The sequence below is a fragment of the Hippocampus comes genome, unplaced genomic scaffold (genome assembly GCF_001891065.2).
Source record: "Hippocampus comes isolate QL1 unplaced genomic scaffold, H_comes_QL1_v1.1 scaffold68, whole genome shotgun sequence".
Taxonomy (NCBI): Eukaryota; Metazoa; Chordata; class Actinopteri; order Syngnathiformes; family Syngnathidae; genus Hippocampus; species Hippocampus comes.
In genome coordinates this window covers 4,186,400-4,205,313 of record NW_017805625.1, presented here as the reverse complement: position 1 = coordinate 4,205,313, position 18,914 = coordinate 4,186,400, and the positions used below count along the sequence as shown (strand labels likewise).

At 44.0% G+C, this 18,914-nt stretch overlaps 1 protein-coding gene across 1 annotated transcript; it reads left to right on the top strand.

Annotated features, from left to right (window-relative positions):
* Positions 1–502: 502 nt before the first annotated feature.
* Positions 503–18,263, top strand: LOC109522309 (msx2-interacting protein). Its single transcript, XM_019880736.1, has 14 exons — positions 503–795; positions 1,783–2,097; positions 4,671–5,147; positions 5,263–5,417; positions 5,642–5,842; positions 8,236–8,387; positions 8,463–8,588; positions 8,689–8,802; positions 8,893–9,006; positions 9,089–9,189; positions 9,608–16,766; positions 16,882–17,076; positions 17,167–17,325; positions 17,629–18,263. Exons 1-14 carry the CDS (start codon positions 713–715, stop codon positions 17,758–17,760), a joined length of 9,483 nt encoding a protein of 3,160 aa, XP_019736295.1. The 5' UTR covers positions 503–712; the 3' UTR covers positions 17,761–18,263.
* The last annotated feature ends 651 nt before the right edge of the window (positions 18,264–18,914 follow it).

Here is an 18,914-nt window from a genome sequence, read left to right as displayed (position 1 = left end):
TATGTTAATCTGTAGGTGAAACGGATACAAAAGTAGTGAGTAACTCTTGATTGTATGTGCATTATGTTACAATTCATTGTAATACAGAAAAGCCACAGAAGTGCATCAGCAACTGCGTCATCCTTGACCATATACGAGGCCATTATTACAATATTTTAGCATTAAGCTCGTGAACCATTGTTAGTCAACACTGTTTGGTTCTCTTGAATACACAATGTGTAATTATCCTGTATTTACAGTAGTTTGACAGTAAACTTCACCTGGGAGTGGTGTCAACCATCTTGAAGCCTCTTTTATTGATTAATTGCTCACCACATAAGTCAGTTGAATTGAGTTTATTCGCACCATAGTTGAATAAATAACACAATTGTGTTTTATCTGTGCGCGTACAGGTCAAGAGATTATGTGGGGGGGCTTTGTTGCAAAGGGGCAAGCAAGGACCGCCACTGACTAGTCTACATTTGGCGGAATCGTGTGGGCCCTCCCAAAGGGTGCGCGCAGCCTGTGCTCGCGCAGCTCGCACCCTGAAGCGCGCTCTCGTGCCTGACTCGAGGACGCAGCGGCTAAAGCTAAAAGAGCAGCGGGCGAGTAGGCCCGCGTCTGCTTGGCATAAATACGTCGTCGTTCATTTTGTTCCGACGGACCCTTCGACCAGCTGGGATTTCAAACGCGCCCGATCATATGTGTGTGAAGGGGCAAAGGATAGCGCAAGATGGTTCGGGAAACCAGACACCTTTGGGTGGGAAATTTGCCCGAACACGTTCGAGAGGAGAAAATTGTGGAGCATTTTAAACGGTAGGTTACGCAAGAGGGGGATTCTGTGGTGGCGGAGCAGCGCGCCATATACAACATTGAGCCGTCACTGGCTAGCCCATCTTCGATGCTAACGCTAGCGTGTGCAAACTATGAGAAGGGGGCTTTTCAAGTTCTGCTCGAGTTGGACTACACAACGTCGCGATTTCTAAGGGCACGCTGTACCAAAGGGGCCCAACCTAGCGCCGCTGTCGACGGTATTTGCCGAATTAGCTAACTTGTGCTACGAGTGATAAGCAAGGCGCTAGCCACAAGCTACCTACCACCCAGCCAACCATTTTGTGGCAAGTCAATACGTTTTAATGATCGTTAAAAGACACACGGTCGCACACGTTTAACGGGCACATTATATAAAACTTGCACTGCATCGTTGTTTTTTATTTGTATGTGTGTATACCAAATGCATGTTAATTCCCGCGAGGGTGTTAGAGTCGTGCGTTTAGAAAACACTCCAGCTCGAATTTGCGAAAAAAATCAGACAGCCGACCGGGCCCATCTTCAAATATTAGCTGGTTGTTGGACTGCTCAAAGGCACTTTAATCACCATTCTAGGTCTAGATGTTACTTATGGTGAATGCACTCGCCTAAAACGAAAGCTTGGCGGCCGTCTGGTTTATGCTCCAAAGGTTGGAAAAGGTTAAAACGCAACATGTCGTTTTCGCATGCGGGGAGGGTGGGGGTGGGGGGGCATTCGAGGAACTCAACAAACGCATCTCCAAGAAAACAAATAGTATCCATGTTTCAGCAGCAGCTACTGCAAATAATCTCAATTTAATCTCTTTTCTCAATTATTTCCTCAGATATGGTATTTCCCCAATTTGAAAATGCTGGATGCTTGACTATTTACTGTGCAGCTCCTTGTTTTTTCCTCCTCTTTCGGAATATTTAATGCCTGCTGTATTTGCATGAAGTATACATTACTCTCTTATCTTGAGTTAATCAATTCCATTTGATTTCATCCATTCTCAGGTATGGACGTGTGGAGAGTGTTAAGGTCCTGCGGAAGCGAGGGTCAGAGGGCGGCGTTGCAGCCTTTGTGGATTTTGTGGATATCAAAAGCGCTCAGAAGGCACACAATGCCGTCAACAAGATGGGGGACAGGGACCTTCGGACTGACTACAATGAACCTGGGTCAGTCCCAAGTGCTGTTCGGGGCCTTGATGACAGCTCCCCCTCGAGCAGTCGGGACGTTACAGGATTCTCTAGGGGAACAGTTGGACCTGTCTTTGGCCCCCCTGTGTCCCTTCACACCAGAGAGGGGCGTTATGAACGGAGAATAGATGGGTAAGTGGACATGGTCACCAATCCGTGGAAATCTCGGTATGAGATAGGTGTAACACCTAATCACATAGTTGGTTTATTCCGAAGGGATGTATGCCTCACAGGGGTCTCACAAAGGTAATTTAGGGATCGGTCCGCTTTTCATCATAATTGACTTGCCATGCCCATGGGATTAAGTAAATTTACCACACATTATGATTTCTTAAGGTTACATTAATACCAGATCTGTTTATGGATATTACACCCAAAAGGAATATCCTGGCGAGTTCTGGATTTATTTTGTTGGAAATTACCCTTTCCTGGGAGCTTTTGGATACTTGAAAGCCATTTTTTCCCCAGGATATGGATCTAAGTTTTTATTTTGACACAAAAAATGAAATCTGGAAGTAAGTCCATGATGCAAGAAAGCCATGGTGGATTCACGGGTATTGGGTATTTTATCATAACCTTTTTCAGGACTACCTACATCTGGTTATCCTTTTGTCTGTCTTGGCAATTGCTGATAGCTGGATTACTATTTTTTTTTTCTTCCCCCAAATATTTTTCAATCCATGGATACAGCCTGTTCTGAACCTGGAATTTAATCATTATGCAACCCAAGGCCCAAAAAATTAAATGCTGTTTTTTTGTTTTGTATTTTTTTTAAGCCAATTTTAGCACACGATGAAATAGAGTAGCTACATTTCCTACGAAATATGGAAGCTATACTTAGAAGACTTCACAAGAACACAGAGGATCCCTTCTATTATCCAGGGAGGTTTATGGAGCTATTCCTGAAGAAGATACCAGAAGTCTGCACCATTGGATGTACCCTCCTGGATGTATGCCTTGGATGTACTCACTTGAATCCTAGTGTGGATTGGTGTAGCTGCCATTCAGTTGGATTACTTGTATGTGGATGTAGCTGTGTGAGGTTGCCCAATCTGCAGTGAAAAGAGATCCGAAGACAACTTTTCCAAAGTAATACCACAACCTCAAGCCAGCCAGCAGGCACATCGGATACGATCCGTGGAGTGTGGAATTATGCCATATCCAACAACTGGGATTTTATAGCTTGTTATTATGGAGTTTAATTATCAACAAAGTGTGTTCCGTTTTACATATCACGTAATACAATGACAAAGCCCAAGGAATACATTTTTGACTCCTTTAAAGTGGAATTTTTGGAAAGTACTTTTTGCTTAGATGATCCATTTGGATGTTCTGTTTAAGCGACATGGACTTGTCTGAATTATCCTGAAGTTCATCATCTTTATTTTATTTTTTTTAGAGCTTTATGTTCCTTTGTTTTTTTGCTGCTCTACATGTTCAGAAATCCATTAATTCTGTGGTTGTTTTATTTTTCTTTTTTTCCTCCCCTCATCCCGTGAAGGAAATTCCATTGCCTAACAGTGGATTATCTGATGGCCTCATGCTCCACAGTAATTGAAGATTACTTGCAGTCTGATCGAAGAGAGCCGTTTTTGGCACATTAGAATAACAGATTTTTCCTGTTGGTTTTTCATTCCGGCTCTCACATTCTGACCACCTAGATTTTATTTGGATTAGTTACAGTAACTTCTTACAAAAAAGGTTGGTATTTCTCTGTCCCTTGCTTTTTCATCTTCCATTGTGTTTGTCTGACATTGCATCACATTTAGATTAAAAAAAAAAAAAAAAGTTATACCCGACGAGAATAGTCTGTAAATCAAATAAAATATTTGTGTAGGTTTTGTTATTTTATATGTATACATCTAATTGGGATAAGGGATAGCACGTCTGCCTCACAGTAGAGTTGTTCGAATCTCTGCTCAGGCCCTCCTGTGAGAAATTAGCATGTTCTCACCCTGCATGCATGGGTTGTGTCGAGCTACTCAGAGTTCCTCCCACATTCCAAAAACATGAGTTGTTGTTTAGCTATGCCTGCCCTGCCATTGACTGGTGACCGGGCCAGTGCTTATATCACTTGCTAACCCACTGTTGTCATGCAACGTGAAACTCTAGAAATCCGTCAAATGTTACACTGTCAATTGGGATATTAACTGCGAAATATTAATTGTGAATGACTCGTATTTTTAGGACATTACTGGTCGTGGTCAAAAGCTTTGTCATGTTGGCAGTGCTTATCCTCTTTAAGGTAACGGGTGACTGGAGCCTATCCTATCTTATTTTGGGCAGTCGCCGGGCTATACTGTATGTATACACGACAAAATAATTTCATGCCCATACTTAAACCTTTGCACTATTTAGGGTGTCTTTGAATGTTTTTGGAATGTTGGAGGAAGCCGGAGTACCAAGAGAAATTAACTCAAGCGTAGGGAAAACATGCAGACCCCACACTGGAAGGACAGAGCCCTGTTTCGAACCCCTTAGCCTCAAACTGTGAATTAGATGGCGTAACCACTCAGACACAGTGCTGCTCTGTTGCTGTCCAATACGAAAAACATAGAAGAATGGTTTTAAATTTTCAGATTAAACAGCTTCAATTTGGACAAAGACTTCTTTGGCTGGCGACGATACACAATACAGAATGCAAAGCTGAATGTCAAGGATCCTATTGACCCGCTTCTCTTCTCTATCCTCTTGTCATTTTGCAGTAGCTCAGAAACCCGCGAACGTGCGTATGACCACAGCCCATATGGACACCATGAGCGAAGTGGCACTTTTGACAGACAGCGGCACTACAATGCGGACTATTACAGGGAGCGCTCTTTGTTTGCTGCTGCTGGTCCAGGGAGCAGTGCCATCAGCGGAACCTTTGAGGCATCAGACCCTCATTTTGACTCTAGAATTCGAGACCCCTTCTCTCTTGCGACTGCGACACGACGCGACCTCTACAGAGACGACAGAGGACGACGTGTTGATAGAACGTACCATCACCGTCGGAGTCGATCGTCCCATTCCTCACAGTCTCGACACCCTTCCCCCCAGCGGACAACTGGACAGACCTCCAAAACTGCTCATTCCCCTAAACGAGCCCCTCTGTCCCCTGGAAGAGGCCCCCGATCTCAATCCCGCAGCAGATCTTCAAGCTCTGATTCCGTGAGCAGCACCAGCAGTACAGGCAGTGGCAGGTGGGTCAATTTTGCGGCGTGGGGGGCAGTGATGCCGTGTTGATATCTTTTATCTGTCTCATTGGTTCGCCCCTCAGACGAGCAAATGTGACATAGTGTACTCTTTTGACGACAGTGACTCCAACAGCAGCTCAAGTGATGGATCACGAGCGCGTTCTGTTCAGTCGTCAGCTGCTCACGCGCCACCTCAGTCATCAATGGTGCTTGACTCGGATGAGCCACGTAGAAGCTTTGGGATTAAAGTGCAAAATCTCCCGGCACGATCGACAGGTGAGCTTTGTCCCTGGTATTGAAGTTTCATAAACCGGAATAGGCCAAACTACACGGAAGGTGTGACCACTGTGTGTTTGTTAAAATTTAAACACACTGTATGGAGACATTGTTCGTTTCTAAGGTCATGTCGCTTGTAATCAGTAAGACTTTTTATAAGACATGCTCTTGGGATTGTATGTATGATTGTGCACACTTACGAAATGTAATAATTTTCTCTTCAGACACAAGTTTAAAAGACGGACTATTCCATGAGTTCAAGAAACATGGCAAAGTGACCTCCGTGCAGATCCATGGAGCATCAGAAGACCGCTATGGTCTGGTGTTCTTTAGACAGCAAGAGGATCAAGAGAAAGCCCTTAGCGTCCCTAAAGGAAAACTGTTCTTTGGCATGCTGATTGAAGTCACTGCATGGAATGGTCCTGGTAAGTGATGTTTAATATAATCAAACCTTTGATCAAATGATGAATGTCCAGTCATACCTCGGGTTTTTCGACCATAATCCGTTCCAGAAGGCTGTTCGAAAAGGGATTTGTTCTAAATCCGAAACTATTTTATTAGCCCATGATTAGGGGCTAATACCTATGCAGAAATAACAAAAAAAAACAGATTTGCGTAAATCCCAACAAACACGTCTGCTCACAATTAACGTTACACGAGGAAGCGCCACTTCCTTGTGTAAGGAAGCCGAGAGGAGTCGAGTGGCGTATTCGGGTTTGCTCAGTTTGGTCGAAAATCGGTTTTCGGTCGTAATCTGAGGGGTAAAAATCTCAAATTTTCTGGTTGAAATCCGATTTGGTCGATAACAGAGACGTTCGAAAACCGAGGTTTGACTGTATCTTGTTGCTGTCCGTTTGACATTGTATACCATAAACTATGATCCCAAAACACTTGAATTGCGTTTGAAATTTACAAACACCTTCAAACACTGCTGTATTCTTAAACTTCGTGGTATAAGTCATGCTTGCGTTCAAATATAAGAAAGGACAGTGCATATTTAGGAACATATCACACCAGAGCTAACATCAATAGAGTGGATTAAAAACAACACCACAATATTTTTAATTCTTTATTCCTAATTACCCCACGATGAGTTGACAACCAGTCCAAAATACAGGACGGTATATCCTGCTTCTTGCCCAGATTGGATATGCTCCAGCTCATCCATGACCCGAATGAAGTGTTATCAAAAATGGAAGCGAGTTGACCTTAAAAGATGAATGAGCACTGCCCCTGCATCGATTTTATATTTAAGTTGAAAACAATCGAGATAAGATGTAATTCACACGTATTGTTTGCATTTGTTTGCGAATGTGGCATTGCAAATTCCTGCAGGGCCTAAATGTAAAATGTAAAAAGCTAACCGCAGGAAAAATAAAACGCTTGATCACAAAAGACAAGCTTATGGCAGCTAGCCAGTCTGTGGTTAGCGCGGCAAGCCAGTGTAGCAGTCGGCAGAGAAATTGCACAAACAGATGTGACTCAGACACCACCAGAATAGGAAAATTGCTTGCCGTTTAGTTTTAAAACTGCAAGTTTTGAATGCAGCCTCACTTAACTCCCGCCGTGTCTCTGACTAAGAGCCTCACCCATCAACTAAACTTCTTATGTCTATAACATCCACCCATTATCCAAGGCGTTTAATGTTTCTTTATTTACAAAACTGCAAACTTTTCATTTAGTCTGTCCTGCTTAGAACTTTAATCACTGTATTTGGCTGAGGTTTGAATGTTGAGTGGTCAAACAAGTTGATTGGATTACAATTGTCTAATTTGATTCAATGTCACCACATGTTTAGATATTACAGCAATTTTCTTTATTATTTCTATATTACTACTGTTTGGTTTTCATCATTAAATATAAGCAGTCGTCCACAAACTTCCCTTTTTATATTTAAAATAAGTTAAACAGAAAGTTTGACAATGATTATAACAGAAATAAATATTGTTGTCTTAGCCGACATGCATTGTGAACATGGTCAAGTTTTATTTAAATTATCATTATTGTAAAGGTAGCTAGCCCCCACCCACCACCCCCTTTTTTTTCGTGGAGTGGCTATGCTGAGGGATCTTATGTTGCTGATCCAATGTTCGGAACAAGTCTTGAAAAGCTGTGTTGTCCGCTCGAGAATACGGCCATAAATCCTTGGCTGTAAAGGCTCCCACGGTCTAGGATATTTTCTTTGTCTGAGTTTGGCAGGATTGTTGAAACTCAGGTCGTTTCTTTGGCTGGCGTAGTTATCAATTCAGGGTGTAAACGGCTCACATGATTCCTTAAATTGTTGGTGTTCCCGACATTTAATTTTTGTGCGAAAAGCTTTTCACTGTGGTTGACTTATCCAAGTTAACCACAGTGAAATGCAAAATGGTGTCCAAATTTCAGCATGCCTCCAAAGAGGCAAAGTATTAGAAATGGCTCTCAATATGCAAATGGGTTCACATAACTTTTTTGGGGTCAGGTTGTTAGAGGTCTGGGGAATTTGTGAGATTTTCAGGTCTACTTAAAAGTTTTTATCGAAAGTAGATACTCAGAATAACATGGCAGGTTTACATTAGTTTGGCGTGTTCACACGTATGCAAAACAAATACTGATTCATCGCTCGGTTCCTTTTGTAAGGCTGAATCAGACCAAATGTGAGAATGCAGACGAATTGTGCACCGATTTAAACTGAAGTGCGCGTCGCCGAATACTACAGTCTACTTTTTAATCCCAACTGTTTTATTAAGACATTTGTCCGAAAGTTCAAATTTCTTGTCATTGTCCAAAAGTTAAAATTTCTCTGCCGGTGCTTGTCATAATGAGACATTTCTTTTCTTAGAAACGGAGAGTGAGAATGAGTTCAGGCCCCTGGATGGTAGGATAGATGAATTCCACCCAAAAGCCACCAGAACATTATTCATTGGCAACCTTGAGAAGACGACCAGCCGTGAACAACTGTTTGAAATTTTTCAACGCTTTGGAGAAATTGTCGTAAGATACCATCTTCCTGTGAAAATCTGTTCTGTCTTTTCTAGCCCTCTAAATGTGTTTTTTGTTCTCCACTAGGACATTGACATCAAGAAAATAAATGGAGTTCCCCAATATGCGTTTGTACAATATTCTGATATTGCAAGTGTCTGCAAGGCCATTAAAAAGATGGATGGCGAGTATCTTGGCAGTAACAGACTAAAGGTAATGTATAATAAATTAGTTTGTTTTTATATGTTTGCCAGTCAAATGCTTACTTTTTGTGTAATGTTCTTACTGTCTTTTTTCCCCTCCTTTTTCTTAGCTTGGTTTTGGGAAAAGTATGCCCACAGCTTGTGTTTGGCTCGATGGGCTAACAACCAATATCACAGAGCAATACCTCACGCGCCATTTTTGTCGTTACGGTCATGTTGTCAAGGTAAGGTGTTGTAGATCCCCCTTTTTTTTTTAAAATATACTTTCATCAAACTGTCTTAATAAGCAGTCTTTCTTTTTTTCTTTTTCTTAGGTTTTATTTGACAGAATGAAAGGGATGGCCCTCATCTTTTACAACAACACAGATTTTGCTCAAACCGCTGTAAGAGAGACCAAAGGCTGGAAGATTGGAGGCAACAAAATTAAGGTGACCTAATTTGTTAAATGTGGCGTTTTTATTAATCGAATAGATTTAAGTTTAACATGTTGTGATCATTTGTTGATGACAGGTGGACTTTGCAAGTCAAGAGAGTCAGTTGGCATTCTTCAGAGCTATGCAGACATCTGGCCAAGACATCAGAGAACTTTATGAAATTCCTCCTGAACGACGGTAAATGGGTTACATAGTTAATTGCATACTTGTAATAAAATTGAGTTCAGTTGTTAACAAGATATTAATCCAGAGGGTCTCCCATAAGGTCTCCATCATAGGAGAAATAAGTTTCTTGACAATCCATACGACTGCTTGCTGAACCGGCCATCAGGATGATGTCAATTCGTTGCTCTTTATTCAAATGCATTCTCTGGGTTGTCTGAAATATGAAGACATAAATGTTGGGATCATATATGTATGGAATGTATTATTTCTCCTATGTTTGGAGACTTACGGGGACACGCTGTAGATAGCATGGGGCGTGTTTACATAATGAGTCAGGTTTAGAATTTAAAAATGTATTTTGCTTAAATAAAGGAAGTGTTCTGTGAACTCTTTTAATTCGGTTTCCTTCTGTTCCCTATTCATGCAACAGGGAGGATCGCAGACCGCTCTACCATGAATTCACAGCAGAGAGAGCTTACTATGAAACTATACGAACGCCTGGCCTTTACCCGGAAGATGCCCGGAGAGAGTACGCTGCTCGCAGTCGGGACCGTTTCCCTGAATTGGAACATTTTCAGGGAGAACATTATGACCCACGATACCATGAAGATCCACGGGACTACAGGGAATACAGAGATCCCTTTGAGCAAGACATTAGGAAATACACATATATTCAAAGAGAGCGGGAACGTTTTGAAGCTGACCGAAACAGATGGAGTCCTTCTCACCATCGGCGGCCTGTTACCCCAGCAGTGTCGCCATCACCCTCTGAGCGGGCTCCCAGGGAATCAGAGCGGCGAGTTTATAGCCAGTCCTCTGAGAGAAGTGGGAGTGTCAGCTCACTCTCACCCCCACACTTCGAAAAATCTGAAAAGACTTTGCTTGAACATGCCTCAAAGAGTGACAAGAGCGAAAAGAGCAGTCAACCTGATCGAGTGGTGGGCTCCGAAAAGACCAAGCGGCCCAAACGAAAAGAGAGAGGTGAAAAAGCAGAAAGAGTCAAATCCAGGAAAGTAAAGGGGCAATCTCCATCCAATACACTACCAGACACAGAGCTCGATGCTGCTCTTGAGGTAGGCCCTGGACGAGGAAAGGGAGCTGAACCAGATGCCCAAGATAGGCAGAAATATAAGGGCGATAATGACTCTATTACGGGAAGTCAATTCTCAGCTGCCCACCACGAGTCGGTGAAAAGCGAAAGATCTGAAACGGTTAAAGGGGATAATTCTGATATGGATGGAAAAAATCGACTCAAGAAACATATTAAAACTGAGATTGGAAATGATGGGAAAGACTCATCGATGGATTCAGATCGCCTTGCAGCAAGAAAAAGGCGCTTTGCTGAGTCAGGTGGAAGGACTATTCACCAAAAGCGAAGCAGGCTTGATGAAGAAGATTCTAATCAATCGCAAGAAGCGAGTGTGATAGCACCATATGGGAAAGAGATAGACTCTGATAAACACAAAGATGCTCTACGGAGAGATTCTAGATTTAAAAGTGGAATCCCAAAGGATGTTCAAGAGGACATAAAAGTACTCAGAGAGAAATCTGAGGGATCGTTGGACCGTTCTGAGTCAAAGCGACTTCCAGCCCACACGACATCCCGAAGACTTTCACTTGAGGGTAATTCAGACCAAGGCTCTTTGAGAGAACAGGAACACAGTGCCATTTTCAAAAGTAGTGGTCAGGTGCCTGAAATTTCCAAAAGCATCAAGATTAAGGAGGAGCCAGTAGACATTGACCTGTCTCAGAGTTACCGCAAGCAAATGGAGCAAAATAGACGGTTGCATCAGCAGCAACATCGAGAGTCTGACAAACCTGGAAAACCGGACAAACCAGGAAGTCCGCACGAAAGTGAAAGTGATGACTTGGAACACCGCAGTCTCGTGCATGAAGTTGGCAAACCACCTGAGGATGTCACCGATAATTTCCCCTCTCACAAACAAAAGAAACTCGACCTGTTTGACACTGAAGGAATTAAGAGAGAGCGTGTCTATAGGAGCTTCAGGCAAAAAAGTGAAGATCCTGACTGGAACAACACTTCCTCTCCAGGACACCAGTTTTCCCACCATACAGAGGAGGACTTTGATCATTTGCAGAAAGAACTTGCCAAAAATGAAAAAATGAACCCCGATTTGGAGCTGCTTGTCAAAAGCACACACAATACACAAGTAAACAAATCCAACACTCTGAATCCAGAAGAGGAGCAACAAAAGCGATGGGAGAGTAGAGTAAAACGAAACATGTTACCTGAACTAAAGTTTTCTAGGACTCTCAACAAAAATATTCATAACCGCAAACGTTTGGAATATGGGGTTTGGCATGATATCGAGCCAGGGGAGGTAAGATCAGACTCCGAAGAGGATCGAGAAGCCAAACCCTGTTCTCCTGTGGCATCTACTTCAAAGTCTTTTTCAGAGAGGCCGAGGGGGGAGAGATTTTCAGACCCCAAAATGGCACATCTTGAAAGAAATAAATTCTACTCTTTTGCACTTGACCAGACAATCACACCAGATACAAAGGCTTTGCTTGAGCGGGCAAAATCCCTCTCATCTTCCAGAGATGATAACTGGTCCTTCTTGGATTATGATACTCACTTTGCAAGTTTCCGCAACCGGAAGGATACCGAGAAGATAGAATCAACACCACGGCCTACACCATCGTGGTACATGAAAAAGAAAAAGATTCGAAGTGGATCTGAAGATAAACTTGATGATCGAAAAGAGGAGCCAAAGCCAGAAGAGCAAGAACGAAGGGAGTTGTTTGCCTCCCGCTTCCTTCACAGCCCTATTTTTGAGTTGGACACCCGACGGCTTCAGCATCTGGAGCGAAAATATGAAGAAGCTGAGCAAACGCAAAATCAGCAAAGTAATCAGCATGGAACTACAGATGGTGAACTCGACTCGGGTCCAGTGGTGCTTTTCCATAGTCGTTTTTTGGAACTTACAAGATTGGAACAACAAAAGAATAAAACCCAATCACAAGAAATGATAGCAGAGATAAACGTTGAAAAAACATCAACGGAAGAGCCACAGATGTTGCAATCACCTGAAACGAAAGACTCTATCAGTGAGCCAGAAATAAAGCCCATCAGTCCTGCTGAGGAGTTGGTTTCTGAACCCAGAGAAACACCCCCTATCCCACATACGGAGCTAAAAGACCTTCCTCCTATAGAACAGACGTCTCCATTACCCACTGAGCCATCTCCCCCTGTGGTTTTCATAAAACAGGAAAAAGAAATTGAACATCTGCCAGTGCATTATCCACCAACCGAGCCTACCGCTGAGTCAGAAGCTCCATGTGTCAAACAAGAAGCCAGTTATTTAGAGGCTCCTTTTAAACTATCTCCACCTGAAATTAAACTGGATGATGTTACCGATGCCAAACCTGGTGTAGAAGAGCCGAGCAGCTGCAATTTGCATGAGTCTGGGAGTAGTTCAGAACCAGAGGTTGTTTCTTTGTCAACGCAGACTGAAGTCTCCCAAGCCACAAGATTCACACTACCTTCTCACGAAGAGTGTCTAGTGAAGAAAGAGACGTACTGCGCAGTTTCAGAGCCCGAAGAAGAAAAACAGCTTAAAGTCAGTAAAGAGCCCAGCGCTGACACTAACACAGGGGGAAACTCTGCCCATAAGGAACATAAAACAAAAGAACTGAAAGCTAAGAAGAGTAAACCATCCCCAGCTGAAGTTGCCTTAACTCTTGTGCCTACGTCAGCTCCTGAAAAACAAGCCACGCGAAAGAGTGAACGCATTGACAAAGAGAAACTGAAACGTGGGTCCTCTCCAAGGGCGGAATTTAAGTCTACCGGCAAATCTCCCCTTCATGGCTCGGATGCTGATGTCTCAGAACAGAGCATATCATCAGGCAGAGCAAGACGTAGGAATGTGAAGTCTGTTTATGCGACCCCAGTTGAAGAAGAAACCCCGGGTCGCACTGCAAAGGATATTCAAGAGTCCCCACGTTCTGCAAGAAAACGTGGCACAGATAAGGATCCTACACAGCAGCAAAACAATGAGCAGGATTTACCGGTTCCCGCTCCCACTCCTCCAGTGAAACGGGGCCGCCCTCCCAAGAATCGTAGGCAGGGCGAAGATGCAGCTAAAATGGACAAAAAAATGGAAAACAAAGATGGAGATCCAAATGAATCTGAGAGTTCTGAAAGAAACCCAAGAAATTTGAAGGGAAAATTCTCCCCGAGTGCCACAAAAGGTTCAACGGGTCAGTTGTCGACAGCACAACTAAGTGGATCCACAAAGAAGGGAGAAAAATCAGAGCTGACCGAGGGAAATGATCAGGAAATGGATTGCACTGATGAGAGTACCTTGGCTTTGCCAGACTCCTCTAAAGAACCCCAATCACCTCAAGTTGACCAAAAGAAAGGAGAAAAAAGAGAAATGGTCAAAGACAACCAGGCTCTGAATGAAAAGATTTGTGAAGGTAAATCAAACAGCAAAGAGGATTATCCCCCTGTGTTGGAAGAAAAAAGCACCACAGAAAAAGATAAGCCTGTGAAAGGAAAAAACAAGTCGCCAAGGACCCCGAAGTCTCCGGTTCTGAAGAACCTCAAGATCAGGTTAAATGTCAAAGAGGTGAAAGATCATGTTTCAAAGTGCACCAGCAAAGGGGTTAACAATGACGACTGTGAAACGTCATCTTTGGAAAAAAAGGAGCATCTGGAAACATCAAAAAGTTTAAGTTCACATGAGATGGAATTGGAACAGGCCGTGGAGAACATTGCCAAACTCACAGATCCGTCTTTTCCAAGTGAACCTCAAACGTCAACTGGCCCAATCACAGACTTGAAAAGTTTCTCAGATGAAGAAAAACCTAATCCAGCTAGTGAAACAGAACTCATTGCCGCCATCGACTCCATTACTGATGAGGATTTAGCCGTCTCTTTATCCCAAGCACCATCTCTAAGTGTCGACATAAGTTCAGAAACAGAGATTCAAGACTCGGTTCAGCCCGCCAAGGAACCGGAATCGGAATCGAGTTCTGTTAAGACGCAACAGGAGCCTCCCCCACCAGCCACACCCAAAAAGGGCCAGAAGGGAAGACCTAAATCTATCAAGCGTACTAAAAGCCAAAAGCAAGCACGGAAAGATTCAAAAGAACCTCCCCTAAGTGAAGAGGCATCAACTCTTTCAGTTCAGAACACCGCTTCCACTGTAAAGGTTGTCCCAGAAATTGCTCCATCAGCAGCTACTGCTGCTGTTATCACCCCCACCACATGGAAGCCAGAGCAAGAGCCTCCAGCTGTCAAGGCACCTGAGGTGAAAGAGTCAGAATCGCCTACCGAAGAGCAGATTCCACATATCAAAACTGTTTACCCCCAGTCTAAAAGTCCAGTGGGTCCAAAGCCACATTCACCCTCCCTGTCACCACTAGCATGCAGACCGAATATTAAACCGCTTCAGAACAGTAGAGCGCCTGTCTCGCCACCAGATTGGATCCGCCACTCTGTAAGTACAGTGGTTACTTCTGCACCGGCCTTGCCATTAGCGCCCAAGGATAAACAACCTTCACCTGACTCTGAAAGTATGGATATTGATCGTGGCTCAAGCGATCTGAGGCAGATTCTTTTGAAACACAAAACCATTTCTCTGCCGGGGAGCAGTTATGTACCTACTAATCTACCTGCAGTCCAAGATCAGATCCACACTGAGCACAATACTACTTTAACACTTGTGCCAAATAAATCGCCGCTACCCGAATGCCGGATGTCATCTCAGTCTGTTCGAACACCCGCCACACAACCTTCTCCCGAGACCAAGTCTGTGATTTCTGTCATTGCGTCCACTGCATTGCACTCCTCCGTTATTAGTCGTGTTTGCATTCCTCCTGAACCTGAAGACAAAATGAACCTCAACATTGGTAACCAGGCTGCGGACATGGCTCTACCGAAACACAACTACAGGCCCAGCAAAGATGATACTGGACCCTACCACGGACCCACGATTGGTGATGACGGGGGAACTGCGACACGCTTTATTGTTGAAAGTTCCACTCTCAGTACAGGATCTTGCCCGGGTCTCAGGGTCAACACATCCGAAGGAGTAGTGGTACTCAGCCACTCGGGACAAAAAACGGAGGGACCCCAACGGATAAGTGCAAAAATAAGTCAAATTCCCCAAGCAACAGCAGGTGACATGGAATCTCAGCAGCTGGTATCCATGCCGCAAATCAAACCGGAAATATACAGTCATCCACAGTCAGGCCTTTCGAAAGGGTCTTTCCAGACAGATCATGGCCACTCTGGTAAGACTCAGTCGAGTTTTTCTTCGAATAAACAAGAAGGCACGGGTTTGGAGAAAATGGAGCCTGCCTATCACTCGGGTCCTCAAGGAGTGGTGAAGCGTCTTGCGCAGGGAGTTGGCAATCAGAGTTTGAGCTCGATGTACCACCAGGAGTACCTGCCTACCAAACATCAAAAGAAAATCGACAGTGGAGATTCACATAGTTCAGATGGTTCGAAGGCGCAATGGGCCTCTGCCATAAGTCCTGCCATCAGTCCACATTTGCCGTCTCCCCCTGGAAATCACGTGGGTTTTGTCACGGCCGGCGGTGAGAGAACTCCTTCGCATCTCAGCGGCAACAAGCAGGAACCGCGATCCCCACGCAAGTCAAGTCATCCCCATTCTCCATTTACCAAAGTGTCCTCGCCCATTGGGTCTTCCTCACCTAAGGGCATACCAGTGATGTTACCCACCGGGCTTCCCGCCATGCAACAGTTTATCACGGGCGTGCATCATCCGGAGCAGTCCGTTATCATGCCGCCTCATAGTGTGCCTGGCGGTTTGGGACGAATGTCACCTCATCCCGCCACCCAGTCGATCCCGGTGGGACATCTCGTCCAGGGGGATGCTCGGGTCAATACTCCTCCACTCTCCGTGATGAGTTACGGGATGCATAGCGAGTCTCTTACGTCTCCCTGGCCCGGTTCCATGCAGCAACAACCGACTTCACCCCAAACTGTCGGCAGGGACAAAGTCCTCAAGGTGAACCCGAGTGCTTTGAGGAGTCACGACGTCGATCAAGACGATTCGAGACGCTTCCACCAGCAAGGACGGCAACCTGCCGCACAGTTGAAACCGGAGACGATGCAGTCAGATCCTCGTGGGGGGTTCCGAAGCGGCGTGCCAATCGACGCGTTTAGGACGCAGAGAGACATGCGTGCACTCCTCCACCAACAAGGCGAGCGTTCGTCCACAGACGCTCATTCAGGGCACCTTCAAGAGACTCACCCCCCCGCCTCTGCACCTTCCACTTTACCGATGTCTTTGTCTCCCAGGGCGCATATTCTGCCTAAAGGTGTTTCTGAGAAGGATGTCGCAAAGCCATTGGAGGCTAAAAGGCCCCACTCCCCTCTTTCTAAAGATGGACTAATGGGAATCCGGCAGCCAGGACCTACAATATCATCTCCCCAGAGAGCTCCGCTCATGCCACCAGGACTAAGTGGCGCCTTCCCAGAGTACACTCAGATGTACTCGAACCCAAGAGGCGTCCATTCCCAGATGGCTGACACAACACATGTTGTTCCTGATGGGAAGATTTCACAGCCTGTTAATATGGTGCAGTTGCTCACAGTAAGAAAAAAAAAAAACTCTACAAAATGTCTTTTTTTAATTTTTTTTTTAAAGTCACTAAGTTCTTGTTGAACACATTCTTGTCTTTCTCCCTCTCCTCTCTAAACCTTAACAGAAATACCCGATTGTTTGGCAAGGGCTACTTGCGCTAAAAAACGACACAGCAGCAGTCCAGTTGCATTTTGTGTGCGGCAACAAAGGTTTGGCTCATCGATCACTGCCCCTCCAAGAAGGTGGCGCCTTCCTCAGAATTGTCCAGAGGATGAGACTTGAGGCCTCTCAGCTGGAGAGCGTCGCCAGACGAATGACAGTATGTGCTCACGGCCTCCTTGCCAGTTGCTGCCCAATTCCTGGCATGTCCTCGTTTCATTGAGTCATTGTTGTGTTTGTGTTACTGCAGGGGGAGTGTGACTTCTGTCTTCTGCTTGCTTTGCCTTGTGGGCGAGATCAAGATGATGTTCTGAACCAGACGCAAGCTCTTAAGTCCGCCTTTATAAACTACTTGCAGACAAAGTTGGCGGCTGGCATTATTAACATCCCAAATCCAGGTTCCAATCAGGTGAAGCCTAGTTAATAAATTAAGCGCTCTCTCTCTCTTTCTCTCTCTTTCTCTCTCTCTCTCTCTCTCTCTCTCACACACCCACCCACCCACCCCCCTACATATTTTTGGCAATTTCAGCATTATTTTGGTGCTTTGGTTGTAACATCACAAATTTGAATTACATACTGGATACATTATGGAACCCTCAAATTGAAGACATTGTTGCTTTCACCATGTATAGTGACACACACTTTCTATTCTTCATTTACGGAAGTATTTTCAGTTGAGTAATTTTGTGTATTCCCGCCCCTCTCTTCCCAGCCTGCCTACGTGCTACAGATTTTCCCACCATGTGAATTTTCAGAGAGCCACTTATCTCAGCTGGCGCCCGACCTTCTCAATGGGATTTCCAGTATCTCTCCTCACCTCATGATTGTCATCACCTCTGTGTGACCTTCACTGCGAGGGACTCTGCCTCATGGATAGATCAAAGAACCACAGATGAGCCTCAGGAAACCAGAGGAATGCGAGACTTTTTTTCTTTTTCTCGTCAGTCTTTTAACCTCCCAACCTTGTGTCATCCCATGTCTGGTCTTTTTGTCCTTCTCAAAAGAACTCAGGGATGGACCAAACCAGAATCACGTCTCTCTTCTCTTTTTTTTGAGCATTTCTGCTGTATTTCTATTTATTGGAGTTTGACTTTTCTGTGAAGAAAAAAATTAGAATGCTTGAGGAACAAGAATGATTGACTGAGCTTTTTATTGATTTTCTGCCCCCACAAGAGGATCATGGATGTCAAAACAAGACATTTCATTGTGTAATTTTAAATATGTACAGACTGCCTCTACTGTGCTTTTCTTTAAGGGGAGGACTAATAAAACAGAGACCCTGCAGAGGACCACAGATTTTAATTCCACCAGCTTGGTTTACCCCCGCCGCCCCCACCCTCACCCCACTACTGAAACATTTTACACCTCTGGCACCTACATTTGCATTGCTCCAGCAACATTTTCCTTTGGACGTTTTGGAGTATGGGACACTGTAAATATTTTAAATATTTAAACTTTGACCATGGAACTTGGAAAACCTGGCAGAGACTTGAACTCCGGGACTGTACCAGAACACAGTATGGAACTAGATGGCTTTTCTTTTTTTTTTTCTTGGGTGTAAATACTTGTAACACAAGAAGTTTAGCAAACTCCATGTGGAGTCTGCCATGGCACTTCATATTTTGTAACTCAAATTAAAAAAATCTACAGAAATCTGAGAATACAAAAGTTATACTTCTCTGTTTCTTTATGGTTATTGTTTTGAGGGACACAAGCCTAAAACTAATTTCAGGAGCTCCTGTATATTATCTTTGCCAATGTGCACGTTTTAAATGGAAAAAATATAACAATCCTGTGAGAAATCCCTAATATTGTTGACATTTTATCAGCAGTTCCATGTTCAAAATGATTCATACTTTTTTTTTTTTTTTAACATTTTGATAAGTTTATTAAACTTGTGCATTTTGCTCAAAGTTAGTGATGCTTTACAATATTGCGAAACATTATTTCCAAAACTGGCCAATAAGCTTTGGGATAAGGTTACTACTACTACAAAAA

What these genes read in the sequence shown, in the direction of transcription:
- LOC109522309 (XM_019880736.1), top strand. Translation starts at nt 713, where the DNA reads ATGGTTCGGGAAACCAGACACCTTTGGGTGGGAAATTTGCCCGAACAC. An exon ending in AGCAGTACAGGCAGTGGCAG is followed by an intron (nt 5,148 to 5,262) that starts GTGGGTCAATTT and finishes TTTTGACGACAG; the next exon opens with TGACTCCAACAGCAGCTCAA. An exon ending in TTGGAGGCAACAAAATTAAG is followed by an intron (nt 9,007 to 9,088) that starts GTGACCTAATTT and finishes TGTTGATGACAG; the next exon opens with GTGGACTTTGCAAGTCAAGA.